Here is a 24,330-nt window from a genome sequence, read left to right on the forward strand (position 1 = left end):
CTCTGTCAGTTTGCCTTTTCTGCATACCTCATGTAAGTGACTGGCTTATTTCACTTAGCACAATATCCTCAAGCTTCATCCATGTTGTAGCATGTGTCAGAATTTCATTCCTTTTTAAGGCTGAATTACATTTCTTTGTATGTCTGTACCACATTTTGTTTGTCCATTCATCTGTTGGTGAACACTTGGGTTGCTTCCACCTCCTGACTGTTGTCAGTAATGCTGCTATGAGCATGGGGTATACAAACACCTGTTTGAGTTCCTGCTTTCAGTTCTTTTGGCTATAAACATAAGAGTATAATTGCTGGATCATATGGTAATTCTGTGTTATACTCTTTGAGTGACTACCAAACTGTTTTCCACAGCACTACACAATTTTACATTTTCACCAGCACTACACAAGGATTCTAATTTCTCCATATTCTTTTTTTTTTTTTTTTTTGTGGTACGCAGGCCGCTCACTGTTGTGGCCTCTCCCATTGTGGAGCACAGGCTCCGGACGTGCAGGCTCAGCATCCATGGCTCACGGGCCCAGCCGCTCCGCGGCATGTGGGATCTTCCCGGACCGGGGCACGAACCCACGTCCCCTGCATCGGCAGGCGGACTCTCAATCACTGTGCCACCAGGGAAGCCCTCTCCATATTCTTGCCAACACTTTTTTTTTTTTTAAATTTTAATTTGTTGATAATAGACATCCTAATGGGTGTGATGTTGTATCTCTTAGTTTTGGTTTGCATTTCCCTAATGACTGATGTTGAGCATCTTTTCATGTGTTTATTGGCCATTTGTATATTTTCTTTGGAGAAAAGCTTATTCAAGTCCTTTCTCATTTTTTGATATAGTAGTTTGTCTTGGCATTCTTGTGGAAAATCTGTTAGAAATGTGAGGTATAGGGGCTTCCACTGTAGGGGGCGTGGGTTCGGTCCCTGGTTGGGGAACTAAGATCCCGTATGCAGCGTGAAATGGTAATACTTTGTGATTTTATTTTACTTTACTTTAGGGTTTTTAGTTTTGTTTTATTTTTAAAGATTGGTAACCTTTATTTTTTCCCTTTTTGGCACTTACCTTTATTATAATCATTGTCTTCTGAAAAAATCGTGTGAATGATTACAACAAACATTTGTGATCAAGTGGGCCACCAGATGTATATACTGCAGGGTGATTTATTTTCAAGATTTTATTTTTTTGAAATTTTCCTTTTGCTTCATTTACTAGTGACATTTGATTGGCTTAGCCCATTTTCTTCATGATAGAAACTTCCCAAAGATAAAATATTGTTTAAGAATAATAGAGCCATGCTCTCTGAACACTTTATGAACTTTTAAACAATAGCACACTTTTTACCCTATTACTGGTCTAAGGCTGGGTAGGCAGGAGTGAGGCGGATTCTGAAGGAAGGAATACAGTCAGACTGTCTCACTAATTAAGTTTTGAGGATCCTCATTCATTCAGTTTATTTTTAAAGAAAGGAATGAATAGTTTTAAAAATAAACCATTTGCCCTTCATTGTATTTTCAATTTGTTTAGTTTCTTTGAATCTAAGACTGAGTCTTCTCATAGCCTTCAACTACCTTGTAAAATATCTCTGATAGACAGTTTTCCATATGGTCAGCCATGTCAGATAATTTCTTAGATATTTTCTCTGAGCCCTCTCTGCTCCAGCTCTAATGTGAATTGGTTTTTTTATGTTATCCTTGAACTTTATTTCATCATCATCCTGGTAATTCCTTTTAACCTTTGGTGGGTGGAATTTTCTGTTGCTTGCATTTCAGTTTCTTTTTTCATTTAGTCCCTGATCTTGATGGGGCAATGCTTTCAATGACTTATTGAGTAAAGATTAATGAGAGGTAAATTTTTTGAGATGTTACATGTCTAAAAATTTTTTAATCTTATACTTTATTAGTTATTTGGCTGTGTATAAAATACTGCATATTTTTTAAAGCATCACTCTACTGACTCCTGGCTTCCAGTATTGCTTTCTGCATTTCTAACTTTTTTTTCCCCTTCTCTTGAAACTCTTAGGATTTTCTCTTTCTGAGTTAGGATGAGTATGTACTTTCTCTGTTTCTTTTAATAGTAGATGTTCTTATTTCATGATTGCAAAGACTTCTTTTATATCTTTATGAATATTAATTATATTTTCAAAATTTTTTTCTGTATCGTGCATTGTCTGTGTTTCCTGTGGTTTCATTATTTCTATTCATGGTCATCTCTTTCATGTTGATGCTTTCAGGTGCCTAAGGATCTTTGGATGTCCACTCCTATTTTGTTCTAAAAAAGGTAATTAAGTTTGTATAGGGCTGATAAACCCATTGTTTTCCCTGTAGTGTGATTTTATGATCAGGGGGCTTTTTCTTTGGGAACCTTCTTAATGTCAGTATCTGTAGGTTTTTTTCTACAATAATTCAGTAGAAGTATTCTCTCATCTCCTAACTGATAGGTATAATTTTGACTGTCAGACTCCTGGACAGGTGAGGAGAAAGGGGCTAAAGGTCTCATGGTTTAGAAAGCAGAATTGCATTTAAGCTTCCTGGTTTCTGTTTGCTACCTCATTGCTCCCTTCTCTGTGCCTGATAAACCCTTGTACAGAGTCTGTCTGGTTCTTTTTCTCCAGAGGATATGCCTACTGTGTCCTATGGGAGAAGGGTAATCTCTTGACTGCATAGAGAGGGAGTGAAATCCTTATACTTTTATGTTATTGAAGTTTAACCCAAAGTAGCATTTTGTTTCTTACCTATGCACGTTTGTGTGATTGTAATATACTTAGGGATTTTTGTTTTTCAAGTGTTACTACTGTTAAATGCCCCATTTCCATCTATAGGATGGTAGTTTTAATAAATTAATTTAGTGTATAAATTTGATTTCCACAGTGTTGAGTATTGTAGGCAGAATAATACCCCCCCACAAAGATATCTGTGTCCTAATCCCCAGAACCTGTTTATGTGTTACCTTACATGGCAAAAGGGGCTTTGCAGGTATGATTAAAGTTATGGACCTTGAGATGGGAAGATTAAGCAGTATTATGTGGGCTCAAACTAATTACATGTGGACCTAAAAGGCGAGGACCTTCCCTGACTGTAAGTAAGAGGGAGATGTGACTACAGACAATGGGTCTGAGATATACAGCATCCCTGCCTTTAAAGATGGAAGAAGGGGGTCTTGGACCAAGGAATGTTGGCAATCTCTAGGAGATGGAATAACCAAGCAAACTGATTCTCTTCCTAGAGCGTCCAGAAAGGAATGCAGCCTGCCAACACCTTGATTTTAGCCCAGCAACACTTGTGTTGTACCGCTGTGTTTTTTTTGTTTGTTTGTTTTTTGTTTTTGCGGTACGCGGGCCTCTCACTGTTGTGGCCTCTCCCATTGCGGAGCACGAGCTCCGGACGTGCAGGCTCAGCGGCCATGGCTCACGGGCCCAGCCGCTCCGCGGCATGTGGGATCTTCGCGGACTGGGGCACGAACCCGCGTCCCCTGCATCGGCAGGCGGACTCTCAACCACTGAGCCACCAGGGAAGCCCTCACTGTGTTTTGTTTTGTTTTGTTTTGTTTTGTTTTGCGGTATGCGGGCCTCTCAGTGTTGTGGCCTCTCCCGTTGCGGAGCACAGGCTCCGGACGCACAGGCTCAGCGGCAATGGCTCATGGGCCCAGCCGCTCCGCAGCATGTGGGATCTTCCCAGACTGGGGCACGAACCCGTGTCCCCTGCATCGGCAGGCGGACTCTCAACCACTGCGCCACCAGGGAAGCCCCTCACTGTGGTTTTGATATGCATTTCTTTGTTGGCTAATGGTACTGTTGATATTGTAAAAGAAAAAAAAAATGGTGCAGGCCCTTTTCCCTTTCTGCTATCTATGCTATGTTACATAGTGCAAAAATGATATTCTAATTGGACTCTTTAACAAATGAAAAATGACAGAGATTGTAGATCTGTTGTAAAGTGTTAATTAATCCTCTGTTATTATTGCCATCATCCCTCAATTTTAGCTCATATGAACTAAGAAAGCAAAACCTAATGTGATACTATGATGAAGTTCTAGAAAAGCACTCTGAGGAGTAATTAATTGAAACATTGTACACATAACACTATTTTATTTTGCTGCCCTTGTCACAAGTATAATTACGTTTTTTTGGTATGTTTATTAGTTTAATAAATGAATAAACAGACTCTTTACATAATAAAGACCTGGTCATTTATCTTTAAATATTTAAACTTCTGTTACATGAATTCTAGGATAAGTTCAGATAGTAAAACTGGGACCAACAATTAGAACTGTGTCATATGGAACATGCTTCCTTGTTATCCAGAATAATTGAGGCTATATGACTATCAGGGATATTTTTGGAAGAGTTTTCTGCATTGGGTAGAGAGTATTATATGAAATAATATTTGATTTTAATTTTAAGATGCTTGTGAAATAATCATGATTAAATTCATTTGACCTCAGTATGTTGCGGGTTTCTTCTTTACGTTTCTAGTCCAATAGCCATCTTTATTCTCACAGTTACTCAGCAGCCTGGTTATCTAGGTACCTCATGCCTTCACTTAGAGTTCCAGTATCTTTTCTCGATCCTGTGTTCAGTTATTTTAGTAATGCTTTTGCTGCTGTCCTTGATTCTTTTATCCTCTTGCCAATCTGAACTCTTTCTTTTTCCATTCCTGCCTGAGGGTTGCCAGAGTCACACATAAGTGTGTTCCTTTGAGAATTTTTTTTTCCAATTTGTTAGGCATTTTCTCCATATGCATCTTTAAGGTGAATGTAGTTTTATATCATTATTAAGGGCATTAAAATTATGATTGATTCTTAAATTTAAGAACAGTTTTGATTATAGTGAGATTTTGAAAGATCTGAGCAGTATGTGACTGTTTTTATCCTTCACTTTAGTTGCACTTACCGTATTTATAAATCATTATCCATTTAATTATTTGTTTGGTATCTGTAGACTCATGGACCTGAACCCAGGTGGACAGGAGCTGTCCTGTTCACCACTATATGTTCATTACCTACCACAGAAGGTACTTAGTTTGTATTTCACAAATGAGTTCTTTTCTCTTCCACTGTGGCTATGCATCTGAAGACAGTGTACTTTGAAAGAGTCTTTTTTTCTGGCCCTTTATAGTTAGGAAGGGAATTAGTCCCTTTCTCCTTGTATATTAATCATATTTCATTGGTGAAACTGTAGAATTACTCTAAAGGTAGCCTGGGATACTTCTTTTTAAGTACCTTGTTAGACATTTTCTCTGCATTTTTTTTTTTTTAATGTGGAAACTTTTCACTTGCTTTTAGAGAAGGAAATTACTTTTTTTTTTGTTTTGCGGTACGTGGGCCTCTCACTGCTGTGGCCTCTCCTGTTGCGGAGCACAGGCTCCGGACGCGCAGGCTCAGCGGCCATGGCTCACGGGCCCAGCCGCTCCGCGGCACGTGGGATCCTCCCAGACCGGGACACAAACCTGTGTCCCCTGCATCGGCAGGCAGACTCTCAACCACTGCGCCATCAGGGAAGCCCAGGAAATTACTTTTGAAGAAAATATAAATTAGCTTAATGTTCCCTTTGAAGTTACTTTAAAATTGACCTTTGTACTTTTTGGCATATTTTCTAATAACTTTAATGTAACTTGAAAGCTTTCAGATTTTCTTTTTGTTTTCTTTTCACTCTATGTCATCTAGTGACTTTTCATCTTTTATACAAGTGCCAAAGGGACTTGTTGAGACTATCTTTCCATAGTCTTTTACACAGTGTATCATCTTCTACTCTCTTTGAAGTTGTCAGATCTTTCTTACTGTCTCATACATTTTTATATTGTTTTGTATCTCTCCTTTTTTGGGAAGATAAATGCAGTAAAAAGTCAAAGTACTTTTTAGCAGCTTTGACTGAAACCATATTGTTTTTCAGGATGCACCTTTTCTTATAGATCATTTTTTTGGAAATAAACTTAAACACATCGTTAATCTGTTTTCCATTTTATTTAACAGTATAAATCAATAGCCTGTTAAAAGTGCAGTCTTCATTTGAGAGATAATCAAATATCCTAGAGTCTGCTTTCGTTATGTTTGTTTTTAAAATATTTTTTAGATGCTAGTTCAGTAGAAATATAGAAACGTTTAGATTCAGCCCTATTGAAATGACTAAAGTGTACTAGGCATTCATGATGCCCATGTCTTAATTTACTTGTTATCTTTATACTAATTGTTTTGATTAAATTAATGCAGTTCTGGAAAGAAAGGGTTATACATGGGGGCTTTAGATATCAGAGTTATTATTGAGTTTATTATCAGACCCAAGGTGACCTCTGAAGTACTAAACAGATTATATAACCTGTGTCTGTCACAGAACCTTAGAAGAAACCCTAGCAAAAATTTTTGTGGTGAACTAAACCATACTTAAGTCACTTTGGCTCACTTGGAAGAGATCTACTGTGGGTGTCCTTAGGGCAAGTAATCGTATTCAGAACCCAAAGGCTCCTGCTATGCTTTTTGCCTCCTGGAAATTCATCATTTTTATTTATTTCCAGGAGCATGGAATAAAGGAGACAGGGACGAGGCAGAGCTTCAGGATTTTACTTATTTTGAATATACCGTTATCTGTGAGAAGAGTTTTATAGAAACATTTATTATGTAGGATGTATCTTTTATATTTTTAGGCTTGTGGTTATTTTAATTAATAGTGTTAAGCCAATTAGATCATGATGTTCTTTTTATTTTCCACCTATTTTCCTAACCCTGTTAATATAAATTAGGTTAGATAAAAAGAAACTCTACGGCCAACTGACAAGAAGGGAAAACACTCATTTTGGGGGATCACCATTCCATCTGTTGTATGCCGATAGCCCAACGGAAACTGGTGGTGCTTTTGTTCACACTTTGTTTATATATGTAACATTTTTCTTTTGAATATTTTATTAGCTTTAATATATGATTGTTTTCAATATATTGTTTTATAATTGGAAAACAAATACTTACTTTTTAAGGAAATACATATACTGTATGTATTTCATTGAAGCATTTTGAACAGCTGCCAGACAGCCCCAACATTTATTCCTCAGCATAAATCTGAAGATATTTTAGCTTGATAGGTTTTCAAGGTTTGGCTGTTGTCCTAATTAACATTGAATTTGGAATTTTCTCATAAATAAGCATGTTCTCTTTTTATATATAAATTACGTAGGAGGGTATCTTTTTGTTTCATCTAACCATGTATGGCTTATTTATTGTCATTTGTATAAATATTGATTTGTCATCAAAAAAATAAGTGTTGAATTTAGAGAAATCAGTGTACAAATGAATATGTGAAATCCATCTTAGTGATCTCAAAGATGCTGAGACACTGTCTTTTAGTTTTAAATTTAGTTCATTTGTGAAATGAATCATTCTAACCTTGGAAAAATCATCGTGCATCTGACTTAATTATAAATTAAAACAACCCAGCTCTAAACAATTAATTAAAATTTGTTGCATGTTTTCTAGTCCAAATGAGTGAAGTTATTGAAACATTTAATTATTTGTTTTAGGTGAATAAACTATTAAAATGATGCCTATAGTTAAAAATGTTTTATTCTCTCCTAACTTAGATACATTGTCTCTAATATCATGCCACTCTTTGTGGATGATTTTATCACATCCTGTTTTCAAGTAAATGTACCAAAGACAGATAAAGAGCCAGATGATCTAAGCAGCTCAGATTGTCAGTGTTCCCTAAGAAAGTAAAGTTCTTAAAAACTAACAAGAAAAAAATAGGAATGTGTCAAGATTTGGAATGATTTTCAAACTTTCTTTTACTTTTAACAGTTTAATAATTGCAAAAGGAAGCACAATTTGGAAATATACCGTCAATCATTTGGAATGTCTAGATAATTTATCTGTGTTAAGTTCTAAAGCACATACTTGTTAAATAATGTTTTTCCTTCTTCCACACCCTGTGTTCTCCCTTCTGCTTTATTTATCTTGTTTCTAAAATAGTGTCAGCCTCAATGTATACCATGAAATGACAACCTGGTTACAAATACTTCTGTACATCTAAGATGGGGCAAGCTCTTTGATTATTGAAATTATTATTTGATTATTGAAATTTGTTGGATGAGCCAAGCATGGTTTTTTTCTTTTTTCCATCGTTTCTCCCTCTTTTTAACTCCCCTTATATTTTCTGATTCATTCAGGGATACCATGTTTAAGATATCTTATCTGTTATGATCGTAGGCAGGTATGAGTTATAACAGTTACAGTTGCTGCCACTTCATTAAAACTAGAAAAAAACCCCACAACTCTCAGCATTTTCTTGGTTGGGGAACTTGATATTGTGACACATTGTGTTTGGATTAATCCTCTTATTTTCAATTTTTGGAAATACTAGTTGTGTGATAAATGCTAAGGCTTGCTGCAAGTTATTTCGGTAATGGATCATGTTAGTCATTGTATGTGTAAGGTACCAAATTGGATAGAATATAGTGTCAGTTTGAAGTATTCAGGTCTCCTCTCCATTGGGTAAATTGTCTCATTTACTTGTTTCAAAATATAAAAACTCTTCATTTATGCGTCACGGTATTACAGTTTATTTACATATTCAAGTGAGAATAAGAGATTTGCTTTCTTATGATAATTTGCTCATCTCTATTTGGGATTAAATTATTAATCTTGGATTTGTCATGCAAGAAAAATCACTGAATTGAGAGTTGAGAGACCTGGGTTGAAGTTTACCTCTGTCAGTTTTCAGCTGTCTGATCATCAAGTCATTTCCCTGGCCTGCTATCTCAGAGCTCTAAGATGCTGTAATTTCGTATGGCTTGTAACAACTCTGGTTTTCTGGCTAGAATTTGTTTATGTTGCTTATGTTTAGTTATTTAAAATTACTGCAGGAGTACATCAGTGATTACCTTTTTGTAATATTGATACATGCATTTAAAATGACTGTTTTAGATAATTATATTTTTATTCATTTAAAAATATTTAATAAAATATAATAAAAAGGAATTTATAAATGCAGAGGTATGTAACTATGTCATTGTGTGATAGGATCATTCTGTGGCATTATGCTTTTTGATGCTAACTGCAGTATGGGTTTGAAGAACTTCCAATTGACGGAATCAAACCAGATGTTCAAAGATTTAAAGTATTAATCAGAAATGGTAAATAATTATATATCTTCAAAAGAATTGAAAACATGAACTTGGAGCATTCACACATATACTTCAAAAATTAATTCAGTGATTAGATGATTCAAAAACTAGATGACTCAACAAAAGATGGGTTGAATGAAGAGAAATATGGAAATGTGTGAAGGCCTTTTGAGCATTCTTTAGATGTTTATAGAATTAAGATAAGTAATTTGAATATTTTCCCTTTGATATTGGTTATTAATTTTGATCACCTTTTTGAAATGGATGGCTATATGCATAAATTATGCAAATTGAAAATAGATTACCAGAGAAGGGAACAATAATTTACCCTTTTTGTCAGTTGTTTTATCATTTGTATTATCTAGCGTGTTCATCTGTGAGTTTCAATCAAAACACTTATTATTTATTTTATTAAAACAAATTTATTGAACTTTTATGTAATATGTATTGTATTAAATTTAAGTCTAGAAAGATGAATATGACATGGTCCTTACCAGTTTTGGGATAAATTGCATTGGGGGACAGAAATTGAAGCATGAGGAAAGGAGTGTCACAGAAGGGAAAGATGACTATACAAAGGGCTAGCCATAAGGTTTTAATTAGGACTTGGAGAAGTGTTGTCAATATTAAGGGCTGTTTTCAAACTTTAACGTGTGTATGACTTACTTGGGGATCTTTTTAAATGGCAGGTTCTAATTCAGTATGTTGTTCCGGGCATGAGATTCTTCATTTCTAACTAACTCCCTGGGGATGCCAGTGCTTATGAACCATGCTTGATATTTTGAGGAGCAAGGCTTAGTACTAATTCTTTGGAAGTAAGAACAGATGTAGGGCCTGCATTTAAAACTTTTTCCTAGGTATAGTCTTACTTTTTCTTCCTTATTTCTTCCATAATGTAATTAAAACATACTGATTGGCAATATAAATGTAAATGAATATGTAGTCTATAAATTTACTTATTTTGAACGGCTAATTTAGTCAACTCTTGGTTATCTAGGGGCAGATTAAACAGAGTGCAGTTAGCCTGGGTACTGAATAACAAGTGACTCGGTATTGTAGAGAATTGAAACGCAGTAATTTAGAAAAACATTAATGTTTTTTATATTGGACAGCAATTCTCTTTAGAATTATTTGGTACGTACTCTAACGTGGGAATGATCTTTGGTCTCAACAGTCAGGTAAAGTAATTTTGGGGAGTGGTGCCTCCTTTTTCTTCCAGTCTCTCTAAAGAGCAGTGATCTTCACATGGGGATTATAAACCTCCAGAGGCTGTGCTACATGGGTGGAGATTTTTAACATATTGGCTGCAAATCCTATTGTACTTACATTACTTTCAAACATATGGATGGCATCTTTCAAATGGGAAATGTGTTCCAAAATACAGGATATAAATTTTAAGGAAATAAGCTTGAGTCACTTATACCATGTTTTTTTTAGTTAGTTGTATTTTAACTAGGATTGGGAGACATCTGAGACCTTTGCCTCCCACTTATTTACAGCTGTTAAAGATTGTTTCTTTATGTTATTCAAACATGTTTGTGCACGCACGCACACACACACAGAGGCATACAATAGATGTGAGTCCAGGTTTAGCATTTTAGCTCTAGAAGTCGTGTAAGTTATGAAAATTTAAATGTTCTGCATAAATCATCATTGTGTGATGTGTATGAGGTGTTCAGAAATATTCAAGCTAATTTTGTAGAACTTATTTTTCTTATCAGATACCTGTGTTATTTAACAGTAAAACACTGTCACTGTTGAGTGTATTTAATTTGTCTTGTGTTTATTTCCTCTGGCATAAATTGTAATAAAGTGCAATAGAGCAGTACAGCATTAATTAGAAATGCTAATTTTCCAAGTGCTTAACCGAAGCAGTAACATTTAACAGAGAAAATTTATTTTTATTATTAATTAAACATTAGATATTTTTGTGGATTTTTCTCTTTTTTTTCTTTCTTTTTTTTTTTTTTCTTTTTTTTTTTTTTTAGAGAACCAGAGGACGAAAACGAAGCTTCATTCCTGAGGAAGAAAAACATGAGGTTGGAATAAGTTAAGCATATTTTACACAATCTAAATTTGAGAAACTTTCTTGCTTAAAATTATTTCTGTTTTCCTCATATTCTGATTTTATGTTTTGTTTCATCCTCCCTTGTATGGCAGGAGAGAGTTCCTAGAGAGAGGAGACAAAGGCAGTCTGTGTTACAAAAGAAGCCCAAGGCTGAGGATTTACGAACTGAATGTGCAACTTGCAAGGGAACTGGAGACAATGAAAACCTTGTCAGGTAAGCTGGATGCTGAGACTTTGGCTTTGGGGGATTAAGGCTCCATCTTCATCATTTTCTCATCACAGATATAATGGGGAAAACAAATCACAGCATAGGACCTTTCTTAAAGTCTTATTTAGTGGAAACAGTACTTCAGAAACAGATTTCATCCACTTAGTAACCTGCCACACATGGTTATTCTCTGGATTTAGATGTAATTAAGAGTGATTATCTGGATTTTGAACAAAAGAGAATTAATTTCCCATTGACAAGAGAAGTTGACCGTGCTCTGCATATAGAGGCCACAAAAATATATAATTTGATCCAAACCCTTTGTGCTAAGATTATTATGTTTTATCTCATAAAACAATAAAATTACTAAGTTCTGTTAGCATGTTATAAAAGTTGAAGTTTATTAGAGATAATGATGACAGATACTTTTTCTTGACAAAAACTTCGTTAGCACTTCCTTATCATTTTTCAAAACAATGTGTTAAATGCTTCTCTCTTATGAAATAAAGAAAGGTGAAAAGATGGCCTAGATAGACATTTTTTGTTTTTTGTTTGGTTTTCTTCTTTGCTTCTTTGTTTTGTTCTGTTACTTTTTTTTTTTTTTTAAATCAGACATAATTCTAATCAGGAATCTCAGCTGATACGGCACAGTGGCTATTCCTGAGGGTCCAGAGACTGCTAATTTTAGACATTTGCCTCTCTTGCTGAGATGAAGAAATTGCTCAAAGCCCTGGGTGAGATGAAGGAGTGGGGGGGGTGATCAAAAGGAGACCTCATCTAAATAAAAGAGGTATCCTCTTTTCAAAGGACAGTGACACAAAGAATCTTTTAGTATGTTACAGGAACGCTTTCTGATTTCCTTCAAAAATTGTCTTTTGATAAAGCCCTATTGAACTAACTCATGGCACAGAAATTAAATGTTTCAAAAAGAGTAAGTTGATAAAATGCATATTAGTACTGTTACAGGATTTTAAATATTTGCTTCCAAAATGATGTCATTAAAAGTATAATTTGTTTGTTTTAATTCCTCAAGTAAAGGCACCTGGTTTTAAATTTCATGAGGTTTTTATAATGTCGCTGAGGAAGGTAATGAGAAAGTAAAAATTCCAGTAAAGAAATACAAAGTGCTTCAACAAAGTTGAGAAAGTCTATCATATTAGGCCACTGTTTTTTGAAGTAGTTTATGTAGAATATCATGAGAGCTCTCCTGGAGGTTAAACTCATTTAAGTTTAAGGTAAATTAGTTCTAATGTCAGAAGATACACATGAATAATTCTGACTGCAACATAATTTTCTGATTTGTGTAAAAAAAAGAAAGCATAAGCATAACAGAGTGGAGTACATAAAACAACAAAAATAAACAGAAGAAAAAATTATAAAAACAGTCTTACGTAATGAAGAAAAATTCAGTCTAGAAGAAAATTCCCATGGGGGTTGAGGGTGGCATTATAGGGCATGATCATTTTGAAACACTACTTAAAAACTTAAGAGACCTGGTTATACTCTTTAATTACTTAAACCTATGTAAATATCTACCTCTAATTTTTTTTTTTTAAGATAGTAGCTTGATTCAGGCCTTGTTGCTATAGGCCCTATATGTTTTTGCCAGGTTTTTATTTTATTTTTTTGGTCATGTATTTGAAAGAAAGAACCTAGGAAATAAGTACAATTTTATTTTAAAAGCCACTTAATACAAGAGCATCTCCAAGACATTGTATTATATAGTTGTTTTAAAAAAAATAGGTATTGGGCTTCCCTGGTGGTGCAGTGGTTGAGAGTCCGCCTGCCGATGCAGGGGACACGGGTTCGTGCCCCGGTCCGGAAAGATCCCACATGCCGTGGAGCGGCTAGGCCCGTGAGCCATGGCCGCTGAGCCTGCATGTCCGGAGCCTGTGCTGCACAACGGGAGAGGCCACAACAGTGAGAGGCCCGCGTACCGCAAAAAAAAAAAAGAAAAGTATCATCTTTCTTTGATTCTTGATAAGATTTTTAATTAATATTAGCCTTTCCTCTCATTTAATTAGTTCCTGTTATAAAATTTTCATCCTTAATTACATTATTATAACATTCCAGTGTCTGGGGTTTTTGTGAAAGTCTCGTGAAAGGTAAAGATATTTTTGTTACTCTAGAAATGATGGATATACAAAGTCTTTTTCCTTGGTTTTGCCTTGTTAAGAAGATAACATCACAGATTTTATGCAAAGATTTTAAAAAGGTTATGAAGAGGGAATTAAATGTTTTATAAATATTATATATTGATAATGTTTCTGAGGATAAAACAAGCTGGATATAAAGCAGTGCCATCAAGTGTTTTATGGTTATAATATGATTGTTCTTTAAATATGTACACACACACACACACACACACACACACACATTCAGTTTAAGCACTTTGCTCTTGGGATAAAGAAGAATTTTATGTAGAATTTCATGTGTTTAAAAAGGTACTCATAAGCTAATATCCGCCATTTCCCTTAACATCTCTTTTATTTAGTAATTGGCACCATCATTTTTGCAAATCTGCCCCAAAAGCGCACACTTTTATGATTAAGTTGCATCTTAAATATTATGTATACACGCTATTTTTAACTTTATTTTAAGACATTTTAAATTACACTTTATTTTCCCTAAAGATATATTTCAGTGCTTGATCATTATACTTACTATGTATGTCTATTAAGTTCTCTTATAAAATTAAACTTCTTGGATCATAATTAATTTACTTAATTTTTTATTGAATTTACTGTATTTTCTCAAGTGCCTCTGAACTAATATACATGACTCTTTAGAATCAGCAGTTTAGCAGTTTTGATTTTGAAACCACACTTCTCTATGTAATTCAGGCTGTATAAAAAATTTTTCTTATTTTTTTTCCTTTCTATTTCAGTTATTTGTATATATGTATACATTAATTTACATGTATAATTTTTAATATCACTAGGAAATTGCATTCAATTTATCAGTTAACTGTAATAATAGGTTCCAAATGTTATTTTCTGTTTTGTCTTTAAGTTTTTCTCAGGCCTTTGGCAAGTAATTTAGTATTTCTGGGTCTTAGTTTTTCCATCTGTTGTACATGATAAGACTTGTACTATGTTCCATTACAAGCTTTGTGAGTAATTCTGTATGAAATAGTAGGGCAGTGGTATTACTTAGTAATTTAAAGAATACAGGGCTTCCCTGGTGGCGCAGTGGCTGAGAGTCCACCTGCCGATGCAGGGGACATGGGTTCGTCCCCCAGTTCAGGAAGATACCACATGCCGCAGAGCGGCTGGGCCCGTGAGCCATGGCCGCTGAGCCTGCGCATCCGGAGCCTGTGCTCCGCAACTGGAGAGGCCACAACAGTGAGAGGCCTGCGTACCGCCAAAAAAAAAAAAAAAAAAAAAGAAAAAGAATACATATATATGGGCTCTGAAATAAGGGTTCCTGTTGGTAAATATGATACAGTAATAATATAAATGCATATTTTTTACTTTTCAGAGAATGTGCATGTTTTTTTATTTAATTATTCCTGCAATATGGAGGACAAAAAATTTGAATTTGTTGAAACACGTTCCCTAAAACGATTAGACTAATAAACTATTTCCGCTAAACATGGGAAATATGAAAATTACCACAAGGTGTTAAAGACAAAGATGGTTTACAGTATCATATGGATTTTTTTAAAAAAAATAGTGCTTCCTATTTTTGCCATCTACTTTTTAAACTTAATTAAAATTTGTCTGCAAAGTTTACAGTCGAAAATATATTCCTTTATGTTATTTAGTGCAATTAAATGCTGAAGGCCAAATTGAAACTGTCTTGGAATTGTGAGGTCTTTTGGGGTATTTATCTCCTTGCTGTGGATATTCATTGTTGGAGGTAGTTTTGAGCCTTTAGTGATATCTTACTTGGTTTTGCTTCCACAGTTCCTGGGACATTTAATGCTCAGTAAATGCTTGGTAAATGAATGACTGTGCCACATAAGTAGTGACTGATTATTCTTTGCTGAATTAATTTAAAAAAAAAACCTTTTACTATTATAATTTATTCCTAGAACAAATTGGTCACTCAGTGTAAGTATTTGATGAAGACGTTTAAAAGGCTTAATAAAGGAGGATTACTTTCCTGTCACTAAAGAATAGTGGATGAGTTTTTTCTGTGTATTAGGTAAAGAACTAGGAATCACAGAGTTGAGATTAGTTGATACACTCATGTGACAGTAGAAATGATTCTTCTTTTTGAACATATTTAATTTTCAAAGGATAGATTTTAGAGGTAGGTAGGCTTTTCTTCTCTATAATTCTTCATTAAACTATCAAATTAGGAATAAGACCAAACTTGTAGGCCTCGAATTTTATCTTAACTGTGTAAACTCATTGTGACACATTTTATTACTTAATGGGAGATAGGAAGGAGCAAAAAGGTCTCCTAAAACTAAGAACCTTAAAATCCATTGGTCCTCTTAAATAGCATCTTTAATTTTTATCTTGTATTGTGGCCATTACTTAGAGGCAGTGAAGGTAGGAAATGATCTATGAAGCTATTTTACTTTTATAGCTAAGTTTACACCATTAAATGTTTGCTGTATTCTCTTCCTTGTTTGAAGATATGGCAAGTTATATAGATATTGAACCATTTTGGTTACAAGGTTAGGATGTTTGTTTGGTCTGTTAACAATGTTGTTAGCACTTTTATTTATTTCACAATTTAAACATATAGCTTCTGAGTGCCTTCCCCAAAACCAAATTTGATGGTATCATAAGTTATTAGGAGCACCAGCACAAATTCATATTTATCAGATTTTTATTTCAAATATTAGTCTCTTTGATAAATCAGATTTTTAAATTTTTAATTACGTGTCCTGTTCTCACTGGTATGGAGGCTTATAGACTGCCTGGGTCATAGTAAGGGGTGTTTTCCCCCAGAGATTTGATTAGACCAACAGAGCAAGGTTTAGTTGTAACTTTAGTTACTGTGTTCACAGAATATAAGGTCACTTTAGATAGATTGTTTTAGTGAATGAAATGAAACCTAGTTTCATTTCTTTTAAGAACACTTAAGATTGCATTTGATAGGTTGCTTAAAACAAATACAATGAATTATTTTATTTTGATTATAGACTTACCAGTTTACTGTTTTTTATGCAGTTTATCACATAATAATCACTCTAAATGGTAAAATTTGCTTATTCATGTAGGAATATCAAATGATTGTAAAGTGATGGTGCAAATGTATATTATTTGGATACTTATAAATTAGAACTTAGAAACAAATAGAAATTTTAAAATTATTTGTCATCTAATAAATTTCAAATTATTAAAAACATTTCCTGCACAAAGACATTTCTGGCTAATCTTCTGTTTCTTTTCCTTACTTCTACCAACAATTTCAGGGATAGGTTTTAGGTTTTTGTTTTGTTTTGTCTTGTAACCCTGAGTCAGTGATTGGTATAGTACAAATTACTGTATTCTAAAGGATTGTTTCCAAAGTTTAGATTTCTAATATTTCTTTCAATTGTGTGTGGTAAAATATATCCCCTCTTGTCACCCTGATGTCCTGTGTGATATGCCTCTTTCTTCAAGTTTCACTGCTGTTAGCTCTGGAATATGTTTCACTTGAAAGTATGACCATCTTAAAGGCAAGATCTCTGTTTTACTTATCTTTACAGCTCCCATGTTCTTACTCCAAGTCACTGAGCAAGGGGTGCCTCCCCATGGTGGTTAGTGACTTACACACTTCATAGGAGGTTGCGTTAAGGAATCATTGGCCAGATATTAAATCTTCCTAATTTTTATTTTTAATATAAAATAGATTTAAAATAAAAATCTGATCTAAAAATAGATTTAATATACAAGGCAAAGATAAAGTAGCATATCAAGATGTCTCAGAAAGCATATAGACTTATTGTAACCCATAGCCTGTGGAAATATGCTGCCTAATTCTTTTAACAGGGAAGATAGGGCTTCCCCGGTGGCGCAGTGGTTGAGAGTCCGCCTGCCGATGCAGGGGACACGGGTTCGTGCCCAGGTCCGGGAAGATCCCACATGCCGCGGAGCGGCTGGGCCCGTGAGCCATGGCCTCTGAGCCTGTGCGTCCAGAGCCTGTGCTCCGCAACGGGAGAGGCCACAACAGTGAGAGGCCCACGTACCGCTAAAAAAAAAAAAAAAGGGAAGATAAGTGTAGCATTCTAAATACAAGCTGATGAAGCATTAGGAATTATTTGAAAATTTAAACAAAGGAATATAATTATGACCTGAAACTTTGTTTTCTTAGATTTTTAACTGTTTAAAACACTTTTACATTTACGTTATTTTTTAAATAAGCATTATAAGAAATAGTTTATAGAAACAGCTTTTCAAGGAAATTCTGATATGAATACCAAACAATAACATCATCTAATGCTTAAGTAAAATTGAAATTCAATAAAATTCAGGACACGTATTTCTGTCACATTCTGGAGGGTTTAACATAATTATGTCCCTATTTTGAGACAATATTTCTAAATTTTCATTTTGTTTAACAGTTCATTTTTAAGGTTTTTGATTTAAAAACAATAAATTATCCGTTCTACTTTAGTTTTGAAAGTTTATTATAGTTTTTGAAAACCAGGTCATTTAATTGTATTAACTTAAAAAAAAAAACAACTAGTTAATTGAATCAGCTTAATACCAGAAGTAAAACTCTCTAAGAATGCCAATATTTAATATATGAATAATGCTAGAATGTGTGAAGAAATCAGCCTGAGCATTAATAAACAAAAGATAGTTTTCTTTCTTTTTTTTTTGTCAAAGATAAGTAGGAAAAAATGCAAATATTACAACTACTTAAAGTTTCATAATGTATCACCCTTCCTGATATGTTTTTTTAAATAGGTATTTTGACAAAATATGATCTTAGTAATTTCGGTATAGACCAAAAAATTAAAAATCAAGTAACAAAAATGGCTGTATCTACTTAGAAACGTAATTACATGTGCTTTGTTTCAGTGTTTTTAAATCCAGACTGTGTAAACTACTTAGAGAAACAATAATTCAACTTTCCAAAAGTTGTAAATTCTGAATTAATGATGAAACAAGCTTAAACAGTTTCATGGAAATATTTTTTTCAATTATTAAAATGTATTTATAAATTGTCTTGTCCGATTTAGGTCTCAGGACAATATATTTTCCTATTTGCTCAAGCTTAGAATATTATAGGAAGTAGTTTCAGAATTGCCAACCCAAACCACGGCAAAAAAGTAAATCTAAGTTCAGTAGTTGTTTGGGGGTGTGTGTGTGGTAAAAGTTACATACAATGAAATGCCTAAATGTTAAGTGAATAAAGTAGTGAATTTTAACAAAAGCATGCACTAATGTAACCCCCATTTCTATCAAAGTATAGAACATTTTCATCACTCCCCAAAAGCTGTGCCCTTTCCTGGTCAGTCCCTCTTCTCAAAGGCAACCACTTTTCTATTTTTTTCCCTTATAAGTTGCCTCCTATAGAGTTTCATATAACTAGCATGTTTAGTATTTATTTGATGTCTGCCATTTTAATGAGTGTGTGAGGGAATCCCACTGTGGTTTTAGTTTGCATTACCCTGATGTATAATGATGTTGAGCACATTTTCATGTGCTCACTGGCTATTTGTATGTCTTCCTTTGTGAACTAATTCTTTTGCTGATTAAAAAAAAAATTGGGTTGTATGTTTAGTATTGAGTTATAGGAACTTTTAATATGTTCTGGATTTAAGTTTTTTTACAAATGCATGTTTTTCAAACATATGCTCCTTATCTATGGCCTGCCTATTCATTTTCTTAATGGTGTTAAAGAGCAGAAGTTACTAATTTTACTAAGTCCAGTTTAGCAACTTTTATGATTATTGCTCTTGTTTCCTATCTAAGAAGTCTTGGCCTAGGTCCAGGTCACAAAAATTATCTCCTTCGTTTTCTTCTAGAAGCTTTATGATTTATCTTTTATATTGAGATATGTGATTCATCTGACATTAATTTTTATGGTCTCAGGTAGAGTTAAGGAAGGTTTGTTTATTATCCCATGTGGGTTTCCAGTTTTCCAGTGCCTTTTGTTGAAAACGCTTGCCTTTCCACATTAAGTTGCTTTGGTTCCACTGTTAAATATCAATCGACTTTTTAAATGAGGGTCGATTTCTAGACTTTGTGTTGTGTTCCATCAAGCTATGTACTTATTTCTGTGCCAGTACCAGTCGTCTTGATTCTTGGGGCCTTATGATAAGCTCTTTTGTTTTTCTGGATCCTTTGCATTTTCATATGTGTTAGAAAGAGCTTTTTATTTTCATTAAAAAGAATAAAGTCTGTATATAATACCAAAAAAGCACAGGCAGCAACAGCAACAACAAAAATATATAAGTTGGACTTCATTCAAAATTAAAAATGTTTGTGTATCAAAAGAATCTATCAACAGAGTGAAAAGGCAACCCACAAAATGGGAGAGATATTTGCAAATCATATATCTGATGAGGTATTGATATCAAGAATATAAAAAGCACAAGAAATCATTCACAGCAATAAGGAAAAAACCTGATTAAAAATGAGCAAAGGACTTGAATAGACATTTCTCCAAAGAAGATATACAAATGAGTAATAAGCACATGAAAAGATGCTAAACATTAATCATTAGTGTAACTCAAATCAAAACCACAATGAGATACTGCTTCAGACCCATTAAAATGGCTATTATTAAACAAACAAACAAAAATCGAAAAATAAGTTTTGGGGAGGATGTGGAGAAGAAGGAATTTCATTTCTGAGTGTATACCCAAAAGAATTGAAAGCAGGGACTTAAAGAGATACTGTACATTCATATTCATGGCAGCATTATTGGCAGTAGCCGAATGGTGGAAGCAACCCAAGTGTCCATCAATGGATGGATGGATAAACAAAATGTGGTATATGCGTACAGTGGGATATTATTCAACCATAACAAGGAAGGAAATTCTGACGCATGCTGTAACATGGATGAACATTGGAGACCTTATGCTGAGTGAAATAAGCCAGTCACAAAAGAACAAATGTTGTATGATTCTACTTAATATGGGATACTTAGTCAAGTTCATAGGGAAAGAAAATAGAATGGTGGTTGCCAGGAGCAGGGTGACTGTGGAGTTAGTGTTTAATGGGTACAGAGTTTCAGTTGGGTAAAATGAAAAAGTTCTGGAGATGGTTGGTGGTGATGGTTGCACAACAGTGTGAAAATACTTAATGCTTCAGAAATATACACTTAAAAATGGTTAAAATGGTAAGTTCTATGTATATTTAACCAAATTTTTTCAAAAGAAGCCTACTGGGATTTTGATTAGCTTTGTGTTGAATACATGGATGAATTTGGGGGAACATTAACATCTTAACAGTATTGTTTTCTGATCCATGAACTAGGTATATCTCTACATTTATTCAGATTTTCAAATATCCATTATTTTTTCTCATTGGATGTTTTTGTAGTTTTCATTGTAGAAGTCTTGTATGTCTATTATTAAATGTATTCCTAAGTATTTAATGTTTTTTGATGCTATTGTATAAGAATAAAATATGATTTCTTTTAACTGTTTATGCAAGTTTTGAGAGCTACCAGGAGTTGAGGTAGTCAATTAGGATCACAAGCCAAGCTGAAAGTTACAATTAAAATTATTAATTTGTTGCAGTAGTATAAGCAAGAGGCCAAACGTTTAGGAAAGGTTGCTGGTTCCCAGAATGTTCCATTTCCCCCCACTGAGAAGGGTCTAGTGGATCGGTGCCGAAATGGGGAGGGGTTGGGGCATTAAGGTCACTACTGAGGCAGCCTGGACAGAAGGTCCTTGCTGTTTAATGGACCCAGGGGCTGGAGGGGAGGAAAAGGAGAAGCGGTAGGCAATAGAACAGTACTGAGTCGGTGGAGCAAAGTGTCTTTAAGACCCCTCAATGAGGAGATCTTGGCAGAGGTGCACAAGCAGTCTTTCAGTCTGGCTTTTCCATTCCCCACGGAAAGAGGCCTCAAAAGTTGGATCAGCCTTACAGTCCTGGGATAAACCCCTCTTGGTCGTGAGGTATTGCCTCTTTTATATGTGTATTTTTTATTTTTTGGATTTCATTTGCTAATATTTTGATAAGGGTTTTGTGTCTCTATTCACGAAAGTATTATTCTTTTAATTTCTTAAGTCTTTATCAGGTTTTGTTATCAGGTTATATTGGCCTTCTAAAAGGTGTTACAAAGTATTCTGGGTTTTTTTTTTGAAGCATTTTTGATTGATTTTATTTCTTCATTGAGTTTTCATTGAATTCCTCAATGAAACTATCTGGACCAGAGTTTCTTTGTTGGGACGTTTTTGGTAATTAATTCAATTTTTAAAATAGGTAATAGAGCTATTGAAATTTTTTCTTCTGTCTTATGCTAGTTTTGGTAAGCGTGTTTTTTCAAGCAATTTATTCATTTCATTTCAGTTGGAAGTTGCTTCTTTTCTTTAGTCTTGCTTTTATTTTGAATGTGCACTACAACTATTTGCTTGAGACTTTCCAGCTTCCTATAATATTTCGGATCATATTCTCTTCTTCCTTCTAATAATAGGTCAGTATTTACTTCTTTCATGTATCCTTCCAGACTTACATGATCCCATAATGATCTTTTTCTTACTTTGATTGCCCTTGGGACCCACATAAAATCCCACATCATGCTGTTATCCACTTGCTTGCAAATTGTCTATGAATTTTTACTTTTTTCAGTAGATTAGGTCAGGCCTTCTATTTAGTCATGATGATTTCCTTAGTTTATACAATATGGCACAAGAAGTTAATTCAGAATAAATGCTTATTAAATTATTTACTGATGCATTGCTAAATCTGTATGCATTGCAGCTTTATACACTGAAATAGTATGTAATCTCTTTGAGGGCAGAGACATTTCTTTAAGTCCAAATTGATTGTTTCTTTTCATTTTTAATTATTAAAAACAAACTTTAAAATAGTATATATATGTTGCAAACAACAGCAAAAAAGAGTGGTAAAAAATGGTTTCTGATTGACTGCGATTACTTCACTCAGAGTAGGAGATCTCAATTAGTCCAAGCTTCTCACTTGCCAGTGCTGGCAAGTCACTTAATCTCTATGGATCTCAGTTTTCTTATTTTACTGGAGAAGATATCAGGCTATATCATCTCTGAGGTCTAACACACTAGCTCTGATATTCAAAGGTTATGTGATATTCCAAGTTCCCAAATAAATACTGCCTATGTGTTTACATTCCGTCACAGCTCTCCTGTAAACACCTACTTTCAGAATCTCTTGCTAGAGTATTCTGTAACTGTGTAGAATATGATTAATGATCAAGTCTCTTAGAGTGGAAGCCATTCTTGTTGCCCTTTCTCTCATTTAGCTAGAGAGGAGTGGAAGTTATTTCCTTTGATAAAGCGTACTTCCTTTGATAAAGAGCAAATATCTCTTTTCTTTTTTAAAATAACTATATTGAGATCTCATTTTCATACCATACAAATTCAGCCATTTTAAGTGTAGACTGTAGTAATTTTTAATAAATTTATAGAAGTGTTCAGCTATCACTACAATCCTATTTTAGAGCAATTCCATCACCTCAAAAAGTGCTGTGCCTCTACACTGTAAATCCTAGCTTCCACCCCAGCCCCAGACAACCATGGCAAATGTTCTCTTGTCTCTGGTTCCTCATAGCCTATTCCTTTCCTGATCCTTTTTTTTTTTTTCATCTTAATATTATGCTTATACATGTTTCTAGTTTTGGGGTTTTTTTTTTTCAAAAAAAGTTTAATGCACTAAAGGCAACAAAGATTCTTTTCTAGAGGAAACTTTAGTCAGGTTACTGAACTTTCTCCTCAGCTCATCTGTATATTTCCTTATAAAGTCCAGTGTTAGCAAGAACCCTGCTAAGTTACTTTAAGCAGAACCCCCCACCCTTGATATCTGATCACCCTAGATACCTGATCAGGTTCCTCATCCTCTACTATTCTGATCACCTTGGCCTGTCTTAAGCAAAAATCCTTTTAGGTCAGTTTAGCCAGAACCCCCTTAGCCCTGATGTTTCCGCTTACTAATTTTCTATCCACTGATCCCCACCGTGTTCTTTGGCTATAAATTCCCACTTGCCCGTACTGTATTCAGAGTTGAGCCCAATATTTCTCCCCCAATATAAAATCCCATTGCAGTGGTTCTTAAATCTATCATGATGGTCCTAAATAAAGCCTGCCATACCATCTTGAACAGCTGTCATTGAATCTGTTTTTTGTTTAACAAAGGAATTTCTAATTAAAGAGATATTTCTAATTAAAGTGAGTCTTGAAATGTGAACAAATTACTCCATTTCATTCCTTCTTCAGCTTGATATTTTACATTGGATGTTTTTAAAACAAGCCTGCTAAATTTATGTGACGAGCCTAAATGTTATTAAATTTTAAAGTCTTTCTACATTTTGGGAGAGAGTTTTATATAATGGATGATTAAGTGGGGATTTATAGACACTCTGCTGGGTATGAAACCTGTTTCTGTTATTTGTGAACTCTGCCTTTATGTTCCCTGTGGCTTAGTTTCTTTATCTGTAAAATAACCATAATCAGTAGTACCTAACCCATAGATTGTTGGAGGATTAATTGAGATAAATACAAGTAAGTGGCTTGGCACAAGTGTTAGAGAATTCTAAATGCCTTATATATGCAAATGACAACTGTAATAAACCATTTATATAATGCTTACTATGGGTCAGGTACCTCATGTATACATTTTGAATCATTTAATCCTTACAGCTTCCCTGTTAGGTGAGCAGTAGTATTATCTCCTTTGAATTGTCAGAGAAACTAAGGCATAGGGAGCTTAAATAACTTTCCAAAAGAAAGTAGAGAATCACTCAGATTCAGGTAGTCTGGCTCCAGAGCCTATGCTCTTAACCTATACAGTCTCAACATAAATTTACATTTCAGCTCCCTGGTAGAATAAAACTTGCCTTTGTTAAATGTA

General features: G+C 34.4%; 1 protein-coding gene across 7 annotated transcripts in view; it reads left to right on the plus strand.

Annotated features, from left to right (window-relative positions):
- The window catches only part of PHF14 (PHD finger protein 14), a 200,089-nt gene that overhangs the window by 77,262 nt on the left and 98,497 nt on the right, over positions 1-24,330 (plus strand). For all 7 annotated transcript variants that reach the window (XM_012531520.3, XM_004265545.3, XM_033420421.2 and 4 more), the window contains exons 15-16: positions 11,096-11,146; positions 11,268-11,389. In XM_012531520.3, the coding sequence (XP_012386974.1) occupies positions 11,096-11,146; positions 11,268-11,389 (173 nt within the window). The remainder of the gene's footprint in view (positions 1-11,095; positions 11,147-11,267; positions 11,390-24,330) is intronic.

Source organism: Orcinus orca, chromosome 9 (assembly GCF_937001465.1).
Source record: "Orcinus orca chromosome 9, mOrcOrc1.1, whole genome shotgun sequence".
NCBI lineage: Eukaryota > Metazoa > Chordata > Mammalia > Artiodactyla > Delphinidae > Orcinus > Orcinus orca.